Source organism: Hypanus sabinus, chromosome 2 (assembly GCF_030144855.1).
Source record: "Hypanus sabinus isolate sHypSab1 chromosome 2, sHypSab1.hap1, whole genome shotgun sequence".
NCBI classification, from domain to species: domain Eukaryota; kingdom Metazoa; phylum Chordata; class Chondrichthyes; order Myliobatiformes; family Dasyatidae; genus Hypanus; species Hypanus sabinus.
Genome location: NC_082707.1, coordinates 186,677,991 through 186,704,063, shown reverse-complemented (window position 1 = coordinate 186,704,063; position 26,073 = coordinate 186,677,991). Strand labels below are relative to the sequence as shown.

Here is a 26,073-nt window from a genome sequence, read left to right as displayed (position 1 = left end):
CAATCCCCTTTAAAATTCCTTTCTCTCTCTCAAGCCCTCTTGTTTCAGAAAAGGATTCAGACCATCTACCTTTCCTATGCCTCTAACTTTATATACCTTAAAATTCTATATCGAAACAATATCCAACGATTATACACAGCATAAAAGGACAAGTATATTTACATTTGTAGATAAAAGTAATTAGTTTGAAGCAACGTCACAGGTAGACACCCACCCTCTTCCAATTTCCTAATTCATCTCTGTCCCCCTCCCAATCACCTTCCCCCTCACCGAATGTTACCTATTACCTGCCAATTTGCAATCCTTTCCCATCTCCTAACTTCTTATACTGGCTTCTTCCCTCTTCCTTTCCAGTCCTGACAAAGGTCTTGGCCTAAAACGTCAACTGTTTACTCCCCTCCACAGATGCAGCCTGACCTTCCCTATTCCTCCACCATTTTGTGTGTGCTACTCTGGATTTCCAGCATCTGCAGAATCTCTTGTGTAAAGTATTTATGGGAAAGTTGAATAAGCGCATTGAAAAGAATGAAAGGAAGGGTTTGCCAGTGGGATTAGGGACATAGAAAGCTTGTGTGCAAAATAAACTCTAGTACAAAGGCTTGGTGTAAACAAATGATTCTCCTCTGTAAATGCTACCTACACTCAGTGGCCACATTATTAGCTACGTCTGTACACCTGGTCGTTAATACAAAGACCTAATCAGTCAATCATGTAGCAGCAACTTAATTACTAAATATGGTCAAGAGATTTAGTTGTTTTCAGACCAAACCTCAGAACAGGGAAGAAATATGATCTAAGTGACTTTGACTGTGGAATGATTGTTGATGCCAGATGGGGTAGTTTGGGGATCTCAAAAACTGCTGATTTCCTGGGACTTTCACATACAACAGTTTCTAGAGATTACAGAGAATGGTGCGGGAAACAAAAAAATTCAGTGAGCATCAGTTCTGTGGGAGAAAATACCTTGTTAGTGAGAGAGGTCTGAGGATAATGGCCAGACTGGTTAAAGCTCAGTCTTATGGTTTTAATATTCTGTGTTTTCGCTTATTCTTTCTCGTTTTTTTGTGCTGGGTGGAGGGCAGTTCTGGGGGTTGATGTACTTTTTGCATTTTTGTTAGGTTTTTTTGTGGGAAAGGGGAATTCGGGGGTTGATTGCTTTTTTTATAGATGAAGGGGGAATTGGGGGCTGATGTTCTTGTTACGTTTTGTTCAGGGGGAGAGGGGTTTGGCGCACTGATGATCGTTCTTTTATATGTGGGAACAGGATGGGTTTGCTGTTTCTCTCTTAACTGACTTCCCAGGTTTTTCTTTGTTTTGGAGAAGAAGCTCAGAGTTATATACTGCATATATAATTTGATAATAAATGAACCTTTGATCCTTTGGAAGACAATAGCAACTCAAGTAACCAGGCACTGCAACAGTTGTGTGCAGAAGAGCACCTCTGAACACGCAACACGTTGAACCTTGAGGTGATGGGCTACAGCAGCAGAAGACCACACTCCTGTACCTAATAAAGTGGCCTCTGAGTGCACTTCTGTGCACCATTGTGAAAGATACCAGCTTCCCATTTGAACCATGCTTTGCCCGTTGTATATTCTGGGAAACTGCAAAGGGTGAGGTGTATGGATTCGCTTTTCATAAGTTCTATTGTATCTCTTTTTTTGTGTGGAAATGCCTGCAAGAAAATATTAACATTTTATTTTTATTTTATTTAGAGATATAGCACATTAAAAAGCCCTTCTAGCCCATGGCACTCTCCCCCAATTACATCCATGTGACCAATTAATCTACTAACCTGTATGTCTTTGGAATCTGTGAGGAAACCTCAGCACCCAGAAGTAACATGCAGGGTGGTCAAAGGAGAGGCAGTAGATGTCAATTCAGTTCAGTGAGGATTGTGCTGGGCAGTCAGTAACTGGCACCAACACAGTATTCACACCACTCATTAACCCAAGCTTGGAACGTGGGAGGAAACCAGGGCACCCAATGGAAACCCACGTGGTCATGGGGAAAATGAACAAACTCCTTACTGACAGTGGCAGAATTGAACCTGGGTCGCTGGTGTTGCAATAGCATTATACTCATTGCACAGTCTGACTAATATAATCCAAGGATATGCTTCCAGTGTCAACGTATCATGCCCACAACTCACTATCCCTGACCTGTATATCTTTAGAATGTGGGAAGAAACCCATGCGGTCACAGGGGGGACACATAAATGCCTTACAGACACCAGCAAGAATCATATCCTGATTTTACATTGGCCCACTGTAAAGCTAGCCAAGCCACTCCAAATCTAGCACTTGTATTGAATTGCAATCTAACCACTCTTTAGAAATAGAGCAAGGTTTTATTGGCAATACCACATCGCAAAAGCAGAGGTTTATCCTTTCCAGAAATGGACAGGATGCATTACGGCCAGAGGCAGGGTCACGTCCAGGTCTGTAGATAGCACTCATTAAAGCTGAGCTTGTGTGTATTCTGAACAACTGGGTATTCAATTGTTGGCTAGAACTCAGATGAAACTTTCACAGTAGATTTGAGGCTTGTAGTTAGGGAGGAGCCTGTCCATACTTACAGCACATGCCTGCAGTCAAAGAGGAGGAAGGGAAATCATTCTGGTCACTTAATGTAGCAGATGTATCCTCCAATCGTTCAGTCCCCAAGCCTGCATCAGACTCTTCCACCTGTACGCCCAAGGGCATTCAAAATTAACACAGGTTTGGTTATTTCACATTATGAAATATTATGCCCCCTCTTGGAATATTATTTTCAGTTCTGATTGCCTCATTATAGGAGGATATGGAAGCTTCAAAGAGGGTGCGGAGGAGGTTTACCAGGATGCTGCCTATATTAGAGATCATATCTTATGAGGATAGGTTGAGAAAGCTAGGGCTTTTCTCTCTGGAGCGAAGGAAGATGAGACATGACTTGAGATAGATGTACAAGATGATAAGAGGCATAGATCAAGTAGATAGCCAGAGACTTTATCCCATCCAGAAAGGGCCAATACAAGGAGGCATAATTTTAAGGCAACTGAAGGAAGTATGGGGAGGGAGGGCGGGGAGACACAGAGGTAAAGACTGCAGTAATATTTGAGTAAATTTGTATATTGTTGCTTGATTAAGCATTCTTTGTTCAGGTTACATGTAAGAAGTGTGTGAATGCCTCACGTCATTACACCACCATGTCACATGTGAGACCCTTACAAAGAAAAGGAAGGAAAACTAAGTAGACAAGTCAATCCTGGCTCCTATGTTTTTCTTTTGATTAATTTCTGGAGTTACAAAACTCTTCTAAACATCAACGAGTACAGACCCAGAGCCACCAAATGCTCCTTCTAGTTTGCTCTGTAACACTGGGACTCTATGTGAGTGGGTCTGGGTGAACAGTGGATTTATTGACCATCCTTTACAGGCATGTTAGGAAGCTCTGGTGTACACAGGAAACAGTGGTACAAATCAGTGGCCTGCAATATTGCACCAAGAGGGTCATTTCAATTCTGCAATCAAATATAAGTTGCCATTAGTTTCAATATAATTATGGAGAAGTATAGGACTGGACCCAGGGTTGAGATTTTTGATTGGAGAAAGGCTAACTTTGAGGAGATGTGAAAGGATTTAGAAGGAGTGGATTGAGACAATTTGTTTTATGGGAAGGATGTAATAGAGAAATGGAGATCATTTAAAAGTGAAATTTTGAGGGTACAGAATCATTATGTTCCTGTTAGGTTGAAAGGAAAGGATAAAAGGTTGAGACAGCCATGGTTTTAAAGGGATATTGGAAACTAGGTTTGGAAAAAGAGAGATATTTACAATAAATATAGGCAGCATGGAGTAAATGAGGTGCTCGAGGAATATAAAGAATGTAAAAAGAATCTTAAGAAAGAAATTAGAAAAGAAAGCTAAACGAAGATATGAGGTTGCTTTGGCAACTAAGGTGAAAATAAATCCAAAGGGTTTCTACAGTAATATTAACAGCAAAAGGATAGTGAGGGATAAAATTGGTCCCTTGGAGAATCAGAGTGGACAGCTATGTGTGGAGCCAAAAGAGATGGGGGAGATTTTGAACAATTTCTTTTCTTTGGTATTCACTAAGGAGAAGGATATTGAACTGTGTGAGGTAAGGGAAAGTAGGGAAGTTATGGAAACTATGATGATTACAGAAGAGGAAGTACTGGCACTTTTAAGGAATATAAAAGTGGTTAAGTCTCTGGGTCCTGACAGGAAATTCCCTGGACCTTGAGGGAAGTTAGTGTAGAACTAGCAGGGGCTCTGACAGAAATATTTCAAATGTCATTAGAAACGGGGATGGTGCTGGAGGACTGGCGAATTGCTCATGTTGTGCCATTGTTTAAAAAGGGTTCTAAGAGTAAACCTAGCAGTTATAGGCCTGTAAGTTTGACGTCAGTGGTGGGTAAATTAATGGGAAGTATTCTTAGAGATGGTATATATAATTATCTGGATAGCCAGGGTCTGATTAGGAACAGTCAACATGGATTTGTGCATGGAAGGTCATGTTTGACAAATCTTATTGAATTTTCTGAAGAGGTTATGAGGAAAGTTGATGAGGGTAAAGCAGTGGATGTTGTTCATATGGACTTCAGTAAGGCCTTTGACAAGGTTCCACATGGAAGGTTAGTTAGGAAGGTTCAATCGTTAGGTATTAATATTGAAGTAGTAAAATGGATTCAACAGTGGCTGGATGGGAGATGCCAGACAGTAGTGGTGGATAACTGTTTGTCATATTGGAGGCCCGGTGACTAGTGGTGTGCCTCAGGAATTGCTGTTGTAGTTCTATACTGCAGTCATTGAGTCTGTCCTGTGCACCTCCATCACTGTGTAGTTTGGAGTCGCCACCAAGCAGGATAGAACCAGACTACAGCGCACAGTGAGGACTGCCGAGCGCATCACTGGAGCCTCCCTGCCTTCTATTGTGGACCTGTACTCTTCCAGGTTGAAGAACAGGGCGGGGAACATCATAAAGGACTCCTTCCATCCTGTGCACGGACTGTTTGAACTGCTTCCGTCTGGTAGGCGCTTCAGATCCCTCCAGAATAAAACTAATAGGTGCTGGAGAAGTTTTTTCCCTACTGCGGTCACTTTGCTGAACAGTTAACTGCCGGTTAACTGTCAGCTAACTATTACTTGGATTGCACTACTTGTATGTATAATCTATATTTTCATTTATATTTATCATTATTATTGTTGTGAGCAGAGAGGCAACATCTGCCGGAAGTAAATTCCTTGTATGTGCACAGGTACTTGGCGATTAAAGTCTGATTCTGATTTTGTTGTTTGTCATATACATTAATGATCTGGATGATGGGGTGGTAAATTGGATTAGTAGGTATACAGATGATACTAAGATAGGTGGTGTTGTGGATAATGAAGTAGGTTTTCAAAGCTTGCAGGGAGATTTAGGCCAGTTAGGCCAGATTTAGAAGAGTGGGCTGAACGATGGCAGATGGAGTTTAATGCAGGTAAGTGTGAGGTGCTACATTTTGGTAGGAATAATCCAAATAGGACATACAGGGTAAATGGTAGGGCATTGAAGAATGCAGTAGAACAGAGTGATCTAGGAATAATGGTGCACAGTCCCCTGAAGGTGGAATCTCATGTGGATAGGGTGGCGAAGAAAACTTTTGGTATACTGGCCTTTATAAATCAGAGCATTGAGTATAACAGTTGGGATGTAATGTTGAAATTGTACAAAGCATTGGTAAGGCCAAATTTGGAGTATGTGTACAGTTCTGGTCACCAAATTATAGGAAAGATGTCAACAAAATAGAGAGAGTACAGAGAAGATTTACTAGAACGTTACCTGGGTTTCAGCACCTAAGTTACAGAGAAAAGTTGAGCAAGTTAAGTCTTTATCCTTTGGAGTGTAAAAGATTGAAGGGGGACTTGATTGAGTTATTTAAAATAACGAGGGGGATAAATAGAGTTGACGTGGATAGGTTTCTTCCATTGAGAGTAGGGGAGATTCAAACAAGAGGACATGAGTTGAGAGTTAAGGGGCAAAAATTTAGGGGTAACACGAGGGGGAACTTCTTTACTCAGAGAGTGGTAGCTGCGTGGAACGAGCTTCCAGTAGAAGTGGTAGGGGCAGGTTTGATATTGTCATTTAAAGTACAATTGGATAGGTATATGGACAGGAAAGGAATGGAGGGTTATGGTCTGAGTGCAGGTCAGTGGGACTAGGTGAGAGTAAGCGTTCGGCATGGATTAGAAGGGCCGAGATGGCCTGTTTCCGTGTTGTAATTGTAATATGGTTACATAAGGCTGGAGTTTAGAAGAATGAGGGGGAATCTCAATGAAACCTATCAAATATTTCCTATTGTGGGGGAGTCTAGGACCTAGAGGGCACAGCCTCAGATTACAAGGAGGTCCCTTTAGAACATGGATGAGGAGAAATTTCCTTGGACAGTGGGTGGTGAATTTGTGGAGGTCATTGTCATTGACGGCTGTGGAGGCCAAGTCATTGGGTATATTTAAAGCAGAGGTTGATAGGTTCCCAATTAGGAAGGGTGTCAAAGGTTCATTTATTTAGATAAAGCACAGAACAGGCCCTTCCAGCCCTCTAAGCTGCACGGCCCAGCAACCCCTAATTTAACACTAGCCAAATCATGCGGATGTACACCTACTGAACAGACCAAAAACTCTGCAAAAAACGGAATATATATTAAAAAAAGTGAGGCAGTGTTAGCCATGATGGAATGGTGGAGTAGACTTGATAGGCCAAATGGCCTATGTCTTATGGCTTTATAAGGATCACAAGTTTATTTTGTCAAAGGCCTTTGTGACTATTTATGCAGCTGGTTTAGTTTGATAGTTTCAAGGTCACTTTTCTGGTCCGAGCTTTTTTAAAGCTGACATCGAATGCTCGGCATGCCTTGGTGGGATCTTAATTAGATTCTGGGAATTAATAATGCAGTGACATGACCACGGCATTGCTATTCCCACAGTACATGGCCATTAAATATATAAATCAACAAAATAAACTTCTTGTGCCCAGAATAACAGCCTTAAGCATTACAACAGAAGGAATAACTTCCATTTTCATGTCCCCAATAACCCTCACCAATTTTTATAGATGTACCATAGCGTAATATTTTACAGTGCCACTGAGCAGAGTTCAATTCTCACCGCTGTTGTAAAGAGTTTTTAAATTCTCCTCATGAGCACGTGGTTTTCCTCTGGGTGCTCTGGTTTCCTCCCACATTCCAAAAAAATACGGGTTAGGGTTAGTGAGTTGTGGACATGCTATGTTGACACCAGAAGTGTGGCAACACTTGCGGACTGCTCCCAGCACATCCTTGGACTGTGTTGCAAACAATGCATTTCACTTTATGTTTTAATGTACGGGGAAAAAATTCAGCTAATCTTTCTCATTAATCTATGTGTAGTTTAAGCTGTACTCATCCAGGTATGTGGAGAGTTCCATGGATATGTCCCCAATAACCTTCACCAATTGTAAAAGATGCACCATACACAGTTGTGTAGTGGTCAGTGTAACATTTTACACTGTAGTGATTGAGGTTCAATTCCAGCCACTGTCTGTATGGAGTTTGTACAGTCTCCCCATGACCGCATGGGTTTCCTCTGGGTGCTCCAATATCCACTCCCGTTTGAAAGGTTATGGTTCCTAAGTTATAGACATGTTATATTCCTGCTGGAAGAATGGCAACCACTTGCAGTCTGCCATCTGCACATCCTCGGTCTGGGTTGGTCATTGATTCAAATGACACACTTCTCTGTATGTTTCACTCAATATGTGGTAAAAAAGCTAAGCTTAATCTTTAACCTTAAAAAGCATCCTATCCAGACACATTACTGCATGGTATGGCAACTGCTCTGCACAAGAGTGCAAGAAATTGCACATTTGTGAGTACAGCCCGGCCTCCCCTCCATTGATTCCATCTACATTTTCTGCTGTCTCAGGAAAATAATCATAATCGAGGAACCCTCCCACCCTAGCCATTCTCTCTTCTCCCAAAGGATAGAATGTCCAAAAGCCTGAGAGCATGAACCAGCACAAGACTCAAGCACATGAACCAGACTCAAGGTCACATTCTGCTGTTTTCAGACCTTTGAACAAACAGATCTAACAGAGGTACATAAGATTATCAGAGGTATGGACAGAGTAGACAGACAGTACCTTTTTCCCAGGGTTGAAATGTCTAATACATTTAAGGCGAGAGAGGGTAATTTCAAAAGAGAATGTGAGGGGCAAGTTTGTTAAACAGCGACTGGTGGGTGCCCGAAAGGCGTTGCCTGGAGTGGTGGTAGAAGTAAATATATTGAAGGCTTCTAAGAGACAGTTGGACAGATACATGAATGTGAGGAAATAGAAGACCATAAGATATAGGAGAAAAATTAGGCCATTTGCCCATCTACTCTGCTCCACCATTTCATCATGGCTGACAAGAGAGAATCTGCAGATGCTGGAAATCCAAACAACACACACAATACGCTGCAGGAACTCAGCAGGCCAGGCATTTATGGAGTTCTGCTGAAGGGTCTCGTCCTGAAATGTTGACTGTATTTTTTTTCATAGATGCAGCCTGGCCTGCTAGGTTCCTCCAGCATGTTGTGTTTGTTACACACCATGGCTGATCTAATTTTTCTCTCAGCCCTAATCTCACGTCTTCTTTCCATATCCCTTCATGCCCTGACCAATCACAAATCTATCAACCTCTGCCTTAAATATACATAAAGATTTCACCTCCACAACTGCCTGTGGCAAAGAATCCCACAGATTCACCACTCTCTGGCTAAAGAAATTCCTCCTCATCTCTGTTCTGAAAGGATGCCCCTCAATTTTGAGGCTGTGTCCTCTGGTCTTAGACTCTCCCACCATAGGAAACATCCTCTCCACAACCATTCAATCAAAGCCTTTCACCATTCGATAGGGTTCAATGATGTCACTCCTCATTCTTCTGAATTCTGGTGAATACAGGCCCAGAGCCAACAAACATTCTTCATATAACCTGCCATCCAATCCTGGAATCATTTTTGTGAACTTCCTTAGAACCCTCTCCAGTATCAGTACAGCTTTTATAAGATAAGGGGCCCAAACTTGCACACAGTACTCCAAGTGAGGCCTCTTCAGTGCTTCAGAAACTTTCAACATTAAATCCCTGCTTTTATATTCTAGTCCTCTTGAAATGAATGCTAACATTGCATTTGTCTGCTTCACCACAGACATAACCTGCAAATTAACCTTTAGGAAATCCTGCACAAAGACTCCCAAGTCCCTTTGCACCTCAGTTTTTTATATTAGAAAATAGCCAACACTTTCACTTCTTCTATTAAAGTGCATGACTACACACTTTCCAACACTGCATTCCATCTGCCATTTCTTTGCTCATTCTCCTAATCTGTCTAAGTCCTTCTGTAGCCTCTCTACTTCTTCAAAACAAACTACCCCTCCGCCTATATTCATATCATCTGCAAACTTTGCAACAAAGCCATTAATTTCATCATCTAAATCATTGATATATAACTTAAAAAGAATCGATCCCAACTCAGACCCCTGTGGAACAACACTAGCCACAGACAGCCCTTTATTCTCAATCTTTGCCTCCTACCAATCAGCCACTGCTTTATCCATGCTAGAATCTTTCCTGTAATACTATGGGCTTGTGGCTTGGTAAATAGCCTCATGTGTGGCACCTTGTCAAAGGCATTCTGAAAATCCAAGTACACAACATCAACCAATTCTCCTTTGTTTTTCCAGCTTGTTACTTCCTCAAATAATTCCAACAGATTTGTCAAGTAAGATTTTCCCATGAGGAAACCATGCTGTCTACAGCCTATTTTAACATATGCTTCCAAGTACCATAGGACCTTATCCTTAATAATCTATTCCAACATCTTCTCAACCATTGAGGTCAGACTAACTGGCCTATAGTTTTCTTTCTTCTGCCTCTCTCCCTTCTTGAAGAATGGAGAGATATTTGTAATGGTCTAGTTTTCCAGAACCATTTCAGAACCTAGTGATTCTTAAAAGATCATTATTAATGCCTCCATAATCATTATAGCCAGCTCTTTCAGAACTCTGGAGTGTTCTCTGACATGATCTGGTCCAGGTAACTTATCTACCTTCAGACCTTTCACATTCCCAAGAACCTTCTCTCCAGTCATGGTAACTTCACACACTTCATACCCCCGACACCTGGAACTTACACCATACTGCTAGTGTCTTCCACAGTGAAGACTCTTGCAAAATAATTATTTAGTTCATCTGCTATTTCATTGTCTCCCATCACCAGCATAGTTTTCCAGCAGCCCGATAACCACTCTCACCCTTTTGTGTATCTGAAGAAGCTTTTGGTATCCGCTTACTTTTGTATTCCATCTCTACCTTCTTAATGACCTGTTTAGTTGCCTTCTGTTGGCTTTTAAAAGCTTCCCAATGTTCTAACCTTCCAGTAATATTTGCTCTATTATATGCCCTCTCTTTGGCTTTTATGTTGGCTTTGACTTCTCTTGTTAGCCACGATTGTGTCATCTTTCCTTTAGAATACTACTTCCTCTTTGGGATGTATATATCCTGTGCCTTCCAAATTGCTTCCAGAAATTCTAGCCATTCCATCATCCCTGCCAGTGTTTTTTCCAATCAATTCTGGCCAACTCTTCTTTCATGCCTCTGTAATTCCTTTTACTCCACGGTAATGCTGTTACATCTGACTTTAGCTTCTCCTTCTCAAATTTCAGGGTGAATTTGATCCTATCATGATCACTTATCCCAAAAGGTTCTTTCCCCTCAAGTTCAATAGTCAATTCTGGTTCATTGCACAACACCCAACCCAGAATAGTTGATCCTCTAGTGGGCTCAACCATGAGCTGCTCTAAATGTCAGTAAGACGGAAGAGCTGATTGTGGACTTCAGGAAGGGTAAGACGAAGGAACACATACCAATCCTCATAGAGAGATCAGAAGTGGAGAGGGTGAGCAGTTTCAGGTTCCTGGGAGTCAAGATCTCTCAGGATCTAACTTGGTTCCAACACATCGATGCAGTTATAAAGAAGGCAAGACAGTGACTATACTTCATTTGGAGTTTGAAGAGATTTGTAAGTCAACAAATACACTCAAAAACTTCTATAGATGTATTGTAGAGAGTATTCTGACAGGCTGCATCACCGTCTGGTATGGGAGGGCCGAAAGAAGCTGCAGAGGGTTGTAAATCTAGTCAGCTCTGTCTTGGGTATTAGCCTACAAAGTACCCAGGACAAGTAGCGGTGTCTCTGAAAGGCAGCGTCCATTATTAAGGACCTTCAGCATCCAGGGCATGGCCTTTCCTCACCGTTACCATCAGGTAGGAGGTACAGAAGCCTGAAGGCACACACTCAGAGATTCAGGAAAAACTTCTTCCCCTCTGCTATCAGATTCCCAAGTGGATATTGAATCCTTGAACACCACCTCACTTATTTAATATATATTATTTCTGGTTTTTGCACAATTTTTAATCAATTCAATATACGTATACTATAATTGATTTACCTAGTTTATTATTATTGTTATTCCTTTCTTCTTCTATATTATGTATTGCATTGAACTACTGCTGCTGTTAACAAATTTCATGACACACGTTGGTGATAATAAACCTGATTCTGATGCTGATTTCCAATGAGCAGACAGTCGCAAGGCTGCAGGACCGGACGGCATCCCAGGGCAGATACTCAGGATATGTGCGGCTCAACTGGCTGGTGTGTTTACAGACATTTTTAATCTCTCCCCCTCCCAGTGTAGAGTGCCTCCTGCTTCAAAATATCCACCATTGTCCCTGTACCTAAGAAGACCAAGGTAACATGTCTGAATGATGGCAACCTGTCACACTCACCTCAATGGTAAGCAAATGCTTTGAGAGTCTGGTCAAGGACCACATCTGCAGCTTGCTACCACCCACAATGGAGCCTCTACAATTTGCCTACCGACACAACCCATTGACTGATAACGCAATAGCCTTAGCTCTACACACTGTTCTTACACATCTGGAGGAGAAGGATGCTTACGTGAGAATTCTGTCCTTGGACTACAGTTCAGCACTCAACACCATAATTCCCTCCAGGCTCAACAAGAGACTCAGATACCTCAGCCTTCATCCTTGTGCAGCTGGGCTTCCTGTCAGATCGCCAGCAGGTGGTAAGAGTGGGGCTCCCTCACCTCTGCCCCTCTGACCCTCAACACAGGTGCCCCTCAGGACAGTATCCTAAGCCCCCTCCTTTACTCTCTGTATACCCATGACTGTGCCGTCACCCACAGCTCCAATCTGCTAATTAAATTTGCTGACTACACTACACTACACTAATTGGCCTAATCTGAAATAATAATGAGGCAGCCTACAGAAAAGAGGTCATCACCCTGACACAGTGGTGTCAAGAAAACAACCTCTCCCTCAATGTCGCAAAAACAAAGGAGCTGGTTGTGGACTACGGGAGGAATAGAGACAGGCTCACCCCTGTTGACATCAGTGGATCTGGGGTTGAGAGGGTGAACAGCTTAAGTTCCTCGGCATCCACGTCACCGAGGATCTCACGTGGTCTGATTCCCACTGTTCAGGACATTTACAAGATAGGTGTGTAAAAAGGGTCCAAAGGATCATTGGGGACCCGAGTCACCCCAACCACAAATTGTTCCAGCCGCTGCCATCTGGGAAACGGTACCGCAGCATAAAAGCCAGGACCAACAAGCTCTGGGACAGCTTCATCCGCCAGGCCATCAGACAGATTAATTCACATTGTACTTCTATATTATATTGAGTGACCGGTTGTACCTACTATTTATTACAAATTACTATAAATTGCACGTTACACATTTAGACAGAGATGTAATGTAAAGATTTTTACTCCTCATGTACATGAAGGATGTAAGTAATAAAGTCAATTCAATAATTTTTCAGCCATGATTCCATGATGCCTACAACATACCTGCCAATCAGCAACTGTGCTGCCAGTTCATCTACTTTATTCCATATACAGCGCACATTCAGATACAACACCTTCAGTCCTGTATTCACCCTTTTCGATACTGTTGCACCATGCTCAACCTTTTGATTCCTGACTTTGTCTGAGGTCTTACCAACATCTGCCTCCACAACCTCTCCACTAAGTGTTCTGGCACTCTGGTTCCCAACCCCCTGCAACTCTAGTTTAAACCCCACCATGCAGCATTAACAAACCTTTCTGCTAGGATATTAGCCCCCTCCAGTTCAGGTGCAAACTGTCCCTTCTGTACAGGTCCCACCTTCCCTGGAAGAGAGCCCAACGATCCAAAATTCTTATGCCCTCCCTCCTACACCAATTTATTAGCCGTCTATTAAACTGTATAATCTTCCCGGTTCTAGCCTCACTAGCATGTGGCACAGGTAGCATTCCTGAGGTCACAACCCTGTAGGTCCTGCCCTTTAACTTAGCAGCAAACTCCCTGAATTCCCTATGCAGAACTTCGTCACTTGTCTCACCCACGTCATTGGTACTTAACTGGACCACAACTTCTGGTTATTCACCCTCCCACTTAAGAATGCTGAGGACTCAGTCCAAGTTATCCTGGACCCTGGCACTCGGGAGGCAACATACCATCTGGGAATTTTGTTCTCGCCCACAGGATCTCCTGTCCACTCCCCTATTTAACGAATCCCCTATCAGCACAGCCTGCCTCGTCTTCCCCCTTCCCTTCTGAGTCACAGAGGCAGACTCAATGCCGGAGACCCAACCACTGCGACTTTCCTGTGAGGTCATTCCTCCTCCAAAGGTATCCACAGTTATATAACACAGGGGTACTCTGCAATGGGTCCTTTACCCCTCTCCCCCTTCCTGACTGTCACCTAGCTTTCTTTGCCCTGCACCTTGGGTGTAACTACCTCTCTATGTGTCCTATCTATCACCCCTTCAGCCTCCTGAAAGATCCGGAGCTCATCCAGTTCCACCTCCCACTTTAATGCGGTTTATTAAAAGCTGCAGCTGAACGCGCTTCTCACAGTTGTAGCGGTCAGGGATATTGGAGCTCTCCTTGCCTTCCCACATCCTGCAAGAGGAGCACTGCACTATTCTGCCTGTCCCCTCTACCTAGCCGAGCAAACATAAAGAAGAGAAGGAAAAAACTTAAGCTTTTCTTTCCTTTGCTTAGCCTGAAGCCTCTCTTCTCTGAAGCCTTGAAAAGCTAGTCTTAGCTCACCACTCTGTCCACTCAGAAGGATATGGACTTAGTGTAGACAGAAGAGGTTAGTTTCGTTGGCCATTTGATTACTAATTTAATTGGTTTGGCACAACATTGTGGCTGAAGGGCCTGTTCCTGTGCTGATCTGTTCTATATTCTGTGTTCAAACCTCTCTAATGCTGAACAATAAACTCTTGATCTCCCAATCTACCTTGTCACAGCCCTTGCACTTGCTTCATTATCCTGCACTTTCTCAATAATTGCAACAATATATTCCCCATTCTGTTTGCTTTTTGCTACCTCAACACAATTGTGCATGGTGCGCTCTGTCTGGATGGCATGCTAAACAAAAGCTATTCGCTGTATCTTAGTACATGTGACAATACTAAACTAATGCCAATACCAGAAGACACCTCATCTAGCCTGCCTTCTGCCAATAATAATACAACAATTACATTTGCTGGGTCCTTGGGAACAGGAGGAAGCCAGCACTGCTTTGGAGTACTCTTGTCATTCACTCAGATCATTGGTTAACAAACTCATTGATACCATTGGTTAACAGAACTGTCAATTTCAGATTTTAAATCTTTATCCATTATGCATTTAGTTTCCTCCTTCTATGTCACTTCTCTTCTTTGTTGCCGGAAACTTAATCAATGTAGCTGTAAGTTCCATATCGGACTACTTCTATATCTACCAGTTGGCACCCTCATTGTACTTTCAGTTAGCTGCCCACATCTCAACATGTTTAAGTCCTATTAACACCCATTCAAATCATCCTTGCTATGCAATTTTGACATCGGAAACATGGTGACATTTGAGGGCTGCCCCCAGCACATCTCAGACTATGTTGGTCATTAATGTAAAACAATGCATTTCACTGTACATTTTAATGCTCTGATGTATATTTGACAAATCAAGTTAATCTTTTTAAATCTCCCCTAACTTTGTGAGTCCAAATATTGGCTACTTTCAGTCCTAAGGAAGGGTGTTCTATCCTTTTAGATATTGCTCCTGATCTAAAACAATGCCTGAGGTATTAAATTTGCTTCCTTGTGTACCACATCTTCTTTGGCATTGACCACTCCCCAATCCAGAAATCTACTGTCAATTGAAATCCTTCTTAAGGTCTGCCATTTCTAGCTTTAGTCATCCCTAAGTTTGATTGGTCCATCACTCGCAGAGACATCTTAAGATATATTGATCCTATGCTCTGGAATTTCCTCTACAAAACCCTCTACTACTCCTTTTCTTTCTTTAAGATGCTCTTCAAAATTTGGGTGTTTGACCAAGCTTCAGGCCATCTGCTTACATGGACTTGCATCAAAGTTTATTTGATGTTCCTCCTTGCAGCAGTTTACAACGTTAAATTTGGTTTTAAAATTGCCTGCTGTTGGAAATAACTCAACCAGGAGATCTATACTTATGAGAGTGACATTTACGATAAAGAGGCTTAAACAATAACTGCTGTGTTTATATGTTGCAAGTTTCCACAGTAACGGAGATACAATTAACTTTAATAGAGCTGCCTTGTAATTGAGACCTAAATCTCATTCTCTCGTGTATAAAATATACGAAAACAGGATAAAAATTATCTGTTAGTGTCTCTTTCCATCGAGAGTGAATAGAAAATATTAACTTTATTTCCCTTTTTGTTGGTATTTTAGTGGATCCTAGTCAAAAGCAGCATCCATCATTTAGGACCCCCCACCACACAGGGCAAGCCCACCATTGTCACCATCAGAGAAGAGGTACAGAATTCTAAAGATCCACGCTCAATGGTTCATGAACAGCCTCTTCCCCTCTGACATCAGATTTCTGAATCATCCATGAACACAACCTCACTCCTTTTTCACACTATTTTAAATATATTTTAATGTAATGTACAATCATCTTTATGTATTGCACTGTACTGCTGCTGCAAAACTACAAAATATGTCAGTGATAATAAACTTGATTCTGATTTACATTTTGATTCTGATTTCTATTTACTTACATTTAAAGTACAGTAGAACATTACAGTACAATACAGGCCCTTCAGCCCACAATGTTGTGCCGCCATTTTAACCTACTCTGATCAGTTGAACCCTTCCCTTCTACTTAACCATTCAAGTCATATAACCAGTGACTATTAACAGTAAGGTTTGTGCAACTTCATTTTCAGCTCATTTGATCTCCGGTAATATTCAATTTTGCAAGGACTTTTCATTTTGATCAGGAAGAGGTCACGTTTTCACTGTGGTCCTGTTTAGTCTCAGAGGAGCTTTCAAAATGGAAACACACTACTGTAACAGAGACCTTGTTCCAGGATAGCTGATCTGCCCTCCAACACTAAGATTGCCCTCCTACCCAAGATCCACAAACCTGACCATTATTTCTATCTGCTCCCTTCCCACTGAACTTGTATCCACATACCTCGACTCCATTCTATCCCCCTTGGTTCAGTCACTTCTAAACTACATCCGTAACACTTCACATGCTCTTGATTTCCCATAACAACTTTCAATTTCCTGGCCCTGACCACTTCATTTTCACCATGGATGCCCAGTCGCTATACATGTCTATCCCCTATCCAGAAGGCTTTAAAGCTCTCTGCTTCTCTCCTAACAACAGATACAACTTATTCCCCTCTACCATCTATTAGAACTGATCCTCAACCTAAACAATTTCTCTTTTGGCTCCTCCCACTTCTCCAATCTCAAGGTGTAGCCATGAGCACCCGCATGGATCCCAGCTAAGCTTATCTTTTCACTGGCTATATCCAACAGCCCATGTTCGAAGCCTTTCCTGGTAATGCTCCCCAACTCTTTCTGTGTTATATTAACAATTGCATTGGTGCTGCCTCATGCACTCATGCTGAGCTCATCAGTTTCCTCAACTTTGCCTCTGATGGAGGAGCTATGGAAGATGGTACCAGTGGATTTATAGATCAAGGTGACTTATTTCAGCTTGTCCACAAAATAGCTTATTAGGCCATTCAGCCCTTTGAGGCTGTTCCACCATTTTATCATGGGTGACTTAACCTCATTCTCCTGACTTCTCATAACCTTTGAAGCCCTTACTGATCAAGAACCTATCAACCTTTGATTTAAATATACCCAATGACCTAGCCTCCAAAATCATCCATGACAGAGAATTCCACAGATTCACCATCTGGCTAAAGAAATTTCTTATCTCTGTTCTAAAGGGATATCCTAGTTTTCAGAGGTTGTGCCCTCTGTTCCACCACTGTAAGAAACATCCTCTCCATGTCCACTCTATCTAGGCTGTTCAATGTTTCAATGAGATTGCCCCCACCCCAGTGAGTACAGGGAACTACTTTAGTTCCTTAAGATTGTCACAGCCAGGGGAGGTAATGGGGATAAACTCCCAATACCTACTAAATGCTCCCAATGACGTGCATCTCAAATAGCCTCTGACAACCAAGTCCAGCTCCTGGCATTCACCTGTGGCTTAGCTGCTAAGCCCAGTAGGACTGTTTCTACTGACAAGAAAAGGACAAAGGTGGGTTACTGGTGCCTTAAAACCAGTCACTCCAGGAGGATGAAATTCAATGGCCACGGTTGGCAGCTCACCTGGAAGGAAAACTCTAATCACAAACCTCCATTGCCTTGCGGTTATACCCACTCATGGAAAAGGCTTCAGGAGTAAACACTAGAGCTGCAGTTCCTAAGGCAGTCCTATGTTGGGTTCAATGCTGACTGACAACTCCTGTGATGCTGATGGTACCAAACTATATCAGTATCTGCCTTTCCACTGGACTCATCAACAGTGTGGAGGTAGGGAGCTGCTGCATGGGCAACAGCTTCCACTCCATATTGTTCTGCCCTGGCTTGCATTCTGGCTTGCTTATCACATAGATGACTGGGAGGCAACATCCATGGCCGACCCCGACCAACCAAGGGCCTCAAGGGCAGGCCCAGAGCCATCAAATGCTCCTCAAAAGTTAACCCTTTCATTTGTGGGGTTATTGTGGTGAATCTCCTGTGGACCCTCTCCAATGCCAGTATATCCTTTCCTAGATAAGAGACCCAAAACTTCTCACCATACCCCAAGTGCGGTTTGACCAATGCCTTAGAAAGCCTCAGCCAGTCCAGTGCCTGCAGATGAAACTGCAAGACCCTTAACTGCAAGTCATCTCAAAGAAAGTTATCTGGGATCTAAAATATGGCAAAATATTGGTGTCACTGGCAGCCACAAGTTTGAAAGTGGCTTCAAATACCTCATTAACTGGGTTGAAAATGTTGTGGATAGATAAAGATGGTAACAGAGTAAAAGCAATAGGTGAAAAGCAGTGCAATGCTCAACATGAAAGTTCTTCCAGAAAACAATAGCTTCCTGTCTCAGGTTCCATAATGTTGTGATACCATCTGCATTCGGCAGTGTCCTAGATGTACTGAAGAAGCACTTACACATAATTAGGGTGTCAGAAACTGGGGGACGTAGATCTAGGGTAAGAGGGAATCTGATGAAGAATCTTTTCACCCACAAGTTGGTGGGAATGTGGAACACACTGCCTGAATAGTTGATAAAATGAGCGACTCGGCAGCTCAGCAGTTAGCACAGTCGTTTTACACTGCCAGCTTTAAGATGAGGGTTCGATTCCCATTACTGAACTATAAGGAGTTTGTATGTTCAAGTTCAAGTTTATTGTCATTCAACCGTACACGGCTAACAAAACAACCTTCCTCTGGGAACAAGATGTAAAACAGTACATATATCACATTCAACACATAAATTAATATTAACAGACAATAAAAATATTCTGTAGATGTACAAGTTGACATAACATGCACATATGACATACAGTGTAATGCTACTGGTGCTAACATAAATAATGTAAACCGGATGGGAGCAGGTTGTTCAGAAGTCTCACAGTCTGGGGGCAGAAGCTGTGGCCCAGCCTAACAGCCCTGTTCTTATACTGTGGTACCTTCTGCCTGACAGTAGGAGGTTAAAGAGATTGTGGGACAGATGGGGGAGAGGTGTTCCTTTACAATGCTGAGGGCTCTGTGAATGCAGTGCCTCTGGTATTTATCCTGGATGGGGAGGAGAGAGAACCCAATGATTCTCACAGCAATTCTCATGATACACTGAAGGGTCTTGTGGTCATAAGCCTTGAAACTCCCATACCTGGTGATGCAGATGGTCAGGGCACTCTCCATTGTGCTCCTGTCAAATGTGGCTGAGTGGGACAAAGATCCTTGCTTGCCTCAATCTCCTCAAGAAGTGGAGGAGCTATTGTGCTTTCTTGACCAAAGAGGTGGTGTTGAGGGACCATGATGTGCCATCCAAGAAACTTGATGCTCCTGACTCTCATTGATGTGCAGTAGGGAGTGGTTTTCCCCGTGACCAGGTGGCTTTCCTCCAGCTGCTCCGGTTTCCACCACATTTCAAAGTTTAGGATTAATGATTTGTGGCTATGCTCTCTTGGTGCCAGAAGCGTGGTGACACTTGCATGCTGCCCAATACAATCCTTGCTGATTTGATTTGACACAAATGATGCATTTCACAGTATGTTTCAATGTACATGTGACAAATAAAGCTAATCTTTAATCCTGTAGATATAAAAAGAGTACCTAAATTGGTACAGTATAGAGAGCTGCAACCAAGAAATGATGGATAATTGACAGATGGCATGCACATTGTGGGCCCAAGGGTGTATTTCTGTGCTGTATGAATATTTCACTATGACTAGCATTCAAGCAGTAAGTACTTAAAAATGTACTGACAAGTGGAGCGACCACAGTTGGAGTGGACCAGTGTGAGGATGTTTGGCTCTATCTCATCAGTTTGCCCGAGGTAAGTTTCTTCGTCATTTGTTAGTGCATAGTTAGTGGAGTGAGGATGGCCCCTGGGGCTATGTTTCGTTCTGTGTGTGAGATGTGGGAATTCTCAGATAATTCTCAGATCTGCACCAGGTGCACCGAACTGCAGCTCCTCAGAGAACATGCAGCTCAATGACCTTCGGCTCATACAGGAAAATGGGGAGGTGATAGATAGGAGGTACAGGAAGGTAGTCATCCATTTGTTGCAGAAGGCATGTATCTGGGTGACTGTCAGGAGAGGAAAAGGCAAAAGGCAGCTAGTGCAGAGTGCCCTGTGGCCGTTACCCTCAATAAAATATATCACTTTTGAGGGGGATAACCTATGAAGGGAAGACACAGCAGCCAAGTCTCCAGAACTGAGTCTGGTGCTGCAGCTCAGAAGGGAAGGGGGAAAGAGGACTGCAGAAGCAATAGGTGATTCCATAGTTGAGTGGATATGAGATTCTGTGGATGTGAAAGAGACACCCGGATGGTATGTTGCCTCCCAAGTACCAAGGTGGTCAGGTACCTCTTGGATTGGGTCCACAGTATTCTAAAGGGGGAGGGTGAGCAGCCAGAAGTCTCGGTACGTATTGGCACCAATGACATAGGTAAGAAAAAGGAGGAGGTCCTGAAGAGAGAACTTACGAGTTAGGTAGAAAGCTGAAAAGCCATACCACCACAGTAGTAACCTCCAGATTGATGCCTGTGCCACTTGCCAGTGTGGGTAAGAATAGGATGATTTGGAGATGAATTCATGGTTGAAGAACTGGTGCAGGAGGTAGGGTTTCAGATTTCTGGATAATTGGGATCTCTTCTGGGGAAGGCATGACTGGCACAAAAGGGACTGGTTACAACTGAACCCAAGGGGGAACACTATCTTGTGGGCAGGTTTTCTAGAACTGTTTCTAGGGAGGTTTTAAACTAATTTGGCTGGGGAATGATAGGATTCTAGAATGATAGAGAGATAGGATTGAGGATGGTATACAGATGCAGTGTGTATTCAGTGTCAGAATGGACAGGCAGACGACAGTGCAAAATTGCAGTCAGTGGTATGAGTTACAGTGTAAACTGGGAACAAAACCAAAAAGGGTGACAAATATAGGACATAAGGTGTTATATTTTAATGCATGCAGTATATGGAATAAGGTAGATGATCTTGTAGTAAAGTTAGAGATTGGCTGATATGGGTACAAATTACAATGGGAGATAGAAAGACATGTCAAAAGGGCAATGTAACAATAGTATGGGGAATTTCAATATACAGTTAGATTGGGAAAATCAGACTGCTGCTGGATCCCAAGAGGGGGAATTTCTAGAATGCCTCAAGATTATTTTTTAGAGCAGCTTGTTGTTGAGCCCACTAGGAGAAAGTCGATTCTGGATTGGATGTTTTGCAATGATCTAGATCTGAATAGGGAGCTTAAGGTAATGGAACCCTTAGGAGACAGTGATCATAATATGATAGAAATTACCTTGCAATTTGAGAGGAAAAAGCTAAAGTCAGATGTATCAGTATTACAGTGGAGTTAAGGGAATTATAGAAGCATGGCAGAGGAGCTGGCCAAAGTTGATTGCAAGAGGACACTAGTAGGGTGATGGAAGAACAACAATGGCTGGAGTTTCTGGAAGCATTTAAAAGGCACGATGGATATATCCCAAACAGTAAGTACTCTAAAGGCAGGATGATGCAACCATAGCCGACAAGCAAAGTCAAAGACAACATACTGTAAAAGCAAAAGTGAGGGCATATAATAGAGCAGTAATTAGTGGGAAGTTAGAAGACTGGGAAAAATTTTAAAACCAACAGAAGGCAACTAAAAAGTCATAAGGAGGAAAAATATGAAAGATGAAGATAAGCTAGCCAATAATATCAAAGAGTATACCAAAACTTTTTTTTATATATATAAAGAGTAAAAGAGAGGTGAGAATAGATAACGGACTGCTGGAAAATGACACTGGAGAGGTAGTGATGGGGACAAGGAAATGGCAGACAAATGTAATAAGTATTTTGCATCAGTCTTCACTGTGGTAGACACTAACAGTATGCAAGATGTTCATGAGGGTTATGGGGCAAAAGTGAATGCAGTTGCTATTACTAAGGCGGAGGAGTTTATGAGGCTGAAAGGACTGAAGGTACAAGTCATCTCGACAAGATGGATTACACCCCAAGGTTTTGAAAGGGGTGGCTGAAGAGATCATACAGACATTAGTAATGATCTCTCAAGAATCACTAGATTCTGGCATGATTTTAGAGGACTGGAAAATTTTCAATTACAGAGGCGGGCAGAAGAAAGGAAATTATAGGCCAGATAGCCTGACCTTAGTAGTTCAGAAGATGTTAGGGTCGATTGTTAAGGATGAGGTTTCAGGGTACTTGAAGGCACATGATAAACTAGGTCAAAGTCAGCATGGTTTCCTTAAAGGAGAATTTTGCCCAACAAATCTGTTGGAATTCTTTGAGGAAATAACAAGCCAGATGGACAAAGGAGAATCAGTGGATGTGGTGTACTTGGATTTTACGAGGCCTTTGACAAGGTGTTGCAAATGAGACTGCTTAACATGATAAGAGCCCGTGGTATTACGGAAAAGATACTATGAGGATGCACCGTTGGCTGACTGACAGGAGGCAAAGAGTGGGAATAAAGGGAGCCTATTCTGGTTGGCTGCCAGTGACTAGTGGTGTTTCACAAGGTGTTGGTGTTGGGACTGCTTCTTTTTACATTATATGTCAATGACTTGGATGATGAAATTGATGGCTTTGTGGCCAGGTCTGCAGATAATACAAAGATAGGCGGTGGGGCAGATAATGATGTGGAAGCAGGGAGGCTGCAGAAGGACTTAGACAGTTTAGGACAATGGGCAAACTGGCAGATGGAATGTAATGTTGGGAAGTGTATGATCATGCACATTGGTAGAAAGAATAAAAATGGAAACTATTTCCTAAATGGGGAGAACATTCAAAAATCCAAGGTACAAGAGAACTTTGGAATCCTCGTGCAGGATTCCCTAAAGGTTAACTTACAAATTGAGTCAGTGGTGAGGAAGACAAATACAATGTTAGCTTTCATTTCGAGATGACTAGAATATAAAAGCAAGGATGTAATGTTGAGGCTTTATAAGGCACTAGTGAGGCCTCACTTGGAATACTGTGAACAAGTTTTGGCCCCTTATCTAGGAAAGAATGTGCTGTCAATGGAGAGGGTTCAGAGGAGGTTCACAAGAATGACTCTGGGAATGAAAGGTCTATCATATGAGGAATGTTTATTGTCTCTGGGCCTGCAGTCAATGGAATTTAAAAGAATGATTGGGGGGAGATCTCATTGAAACCTATTGAATGTTGATAGGCCCTAATAGAGTGGATATGCAGAGGGTGTTTCCTATAGTCAGGGAGTCTAGGACCAAGGGCACAGCCTCAGAATAGAGGGACGACTATATAGAACAGAGATGAAGAGCGATTTCTTTAGCCACACGGTGGTAAATCTGTGGAATTCGTTGCCACAGGTGGCTGTGAAGGCCAGGTCATTGAGTGTATTTACAGTGGATATGATAGTTTCTTGATTAGTCAGGGCATGAAAGGTTACAGGGGAACACAGGAGAATGGAGTTGAGATGGAAAATGGATCAACGATGAAGTAATGGCAGAGCATACTCAATGGACAAAATGGCCTAGTCCTGCTCCTCAGCCTTATGGTCTTAAGACAAATGGAACAAAAGTTGGATGACTAGCAAAAATGACCATGCTTGACACAGATGGAAAGGAAGAGTGAGCACAAAGGCTGACCAGAAGTCGAAACCTGTTAACTGAAGCCTGGAGATTGGCACTCCCTAATTGGAGGACTGTCACTGTGTGTTCGGATGAGAGGGAAGAAAGGAACTTATTTTACTGTTGATGTTTGATTTTGCTAATTTTGTTCTGTTGAGCTTTGTTGGCATGCTATGTTGGTGCTATGAAGTGTGGAAACACTGGCGGGCTGCCCTCATCATATCCTTATGTTACGTTGGCTATTAATGCAAATGACACATTTCACCCTATGTTTCAACGTACATGTGATAAATAAATTAATCTGAATCTATCTGAAGTTGGAGAACTCAGTACTGAGCTATGCAATGTGCCCATACAGAAGGTGAGGTGCTGGTCCTTAGGTATTTATTGGACCTTACTGTAACAGTGCAGGAAGTCACAAACAGAAAGGTCAGAGTGAGGGTGGGGAAGGTAAATTAGAATGACAGACAACCAGAAGTTCAGGGTCACTTTACCAGATTGAGACACAGTAACAGACTGCAACTATCCTTAATATCACTCTGCTTGATGACAGTTCATCAGGATTCCATCTGACATTCAAGATTGTTTAATGTCATTTCCAGTACACAAGTCTAAAGGAGAACAAAATAATTGCTATTCCAGATCTGATGCAGCACAAAAAAGCACAATAATAAAAACATAGTAAATATGTTGTTGCCTCCTCAGTTTTAGGGGCCGGGATATTTCAGATCAAGTCCTCAGCATTCATAAGTAGGAGGGTGAGCAGCCAGATGTTCAGGTCTATATAGGTACCAATGACATAGGTTGGAAGAGGGACGAGATTCTGCAAAGTGAGTTCAGGGAGTTAAGTGTATAGTTAAAGGACAGGACCTCCAGGTTTGTGATCTCAGGATTTCTACCTGTACCACATGCTGGAAAGGCCAGAAATAGAAAGATTATACAGTTTAACACGTGGTTAAGGAGATGATGCAGGAGGGAGGGCTTCAGATTTTTTAATCATTGGGTTCTTTTCCAAGAAAGGTGGGACCTGTACAAAAGTGATGGTTTACACCTGAACTGGAAGGAGACTAACATTCTCACAGGAAGCTTTGCCAGTGCTGTACGGGGATGGGGTGTTTCAACTCGAGTTCCGAGGAGACATCCAGAGCACCAGAAAATATAGTAGAGTGGTTGTGGTGAAAGATGTTGTTAATCCTACATATAAAGTCAGGAATCAAAAGATTGAACATGATAGGACTAATGTTACTTATATTTTAATGCAAGGAATATTGTGGGAAAGGCAGATAAGCTTAGGGCAGGAATCAGCATGTGAAATTATGACATTGTAGCCATTAGTCAGACCTGCCAACAAGGAGGGTCAAAACTGTTAGCTCAAGGTTCCAGGGTTGTTTTAGAAGGATTAAAGGGGAGGGGTGGCATTACTAGTCAGGGAAAATGTCACAGCAGTGCTCAGTCAGGACAGACTGGAGGCTATATAGATAGAACTGAGGAATAAGAACGGTATGACCACAATAATAGAGGGCTGGGTTACTGGGTGTAGGTGTTGATCAACACTACTGCTTAGGGACAGTAATTGTTTTTGAGTCTCTCAATAGTACTCCTGTGACTGATAGAATGAGATGGGCAAAGACAGTATTTATAGAACTATGCACTTCAAAAGTTATCTGTAACACACACAAAATGCTGGAGGAACTAAGCAAGATAGGCAACATCTATGCAAAAGAGTAAACAATTGAGGTTCTGGGCCGAGACCCTTTATCCGACCTGTTAAAGGGTCTCAGACTGAAATGTCGACTGTTTATTCATTTCTATCATACTGCCTGGCCTGCTGATGTCCTCCACCATTTTGTGTGGTTTGCAGTCAATTTCCAGTATATGCAGATTTTTCATGTAAAAGATAATTTGGCCTGTTGACCTTCATTGACAAAGGTCTTACCCCCTGTGCCTTTCTCAAAATTATGAACTCTTTGCTTCTTCAAATATCTTTCTTGTTTTTAACAAGTACTACTGAAAGTAATACTGCTGCAATCTGGATCAAAACCAGTTAAAATCTCTTCAGGTTCCTTGGTTAATTGCACTAAATCTGTGTCATCTGATTACCCACATGGCCACCAATGGAGAACTTGCCTGGTTATATTCATGGAATTATCTAAGAGCCAGGAAAGCAGTAGAAGCTACCTCATTAAAAATATTTCAGACTTTTGCATAGTCGTGGAATTAAGTGTCCTGGGGTAGGTGGGTAGGCGGAGCAGAGTCCATATCTGGATATGAGAGATTAGGGAATGGGGACAGAAATCAACATTTTTTTTATATCAGGAATGCAAATAATGTGTAAACAG

The 26,073-nt window shown here is 42.3% G+C and overlaps 1 protein-coding gene across 6 annotated transcripts in view; it reads right to left on the bottom strand.

Annotated features, from left to right (window-relative positions):
- Positions 1–26,073, bottom strand: part of LOC132389065 (centrosomal protein of 128 kDa) — a 611,990-nt gene that overhangs the window by 7,375 nt on the left and 578,542 nt on the right. For 5 of the 6 annotated variants that reach the window (XM_059961488.1, XM_059961481.1, XM_059961503.1 and 2 more), the window contains one exon: positions 2,579–2,687. The exons of the other annotated variant lie outside the window; for it this stretch is intronic. In XM_059961488.1, the coding sequence (XP_059817471.1) occupies positions 2,579–2,687 (109 nt within the window). The remainder of the gene's footprint in view (positions 1–2,578; positions 2,688–26,073) is intronic. 6 annotated transcript variants of the gene reach the window in all.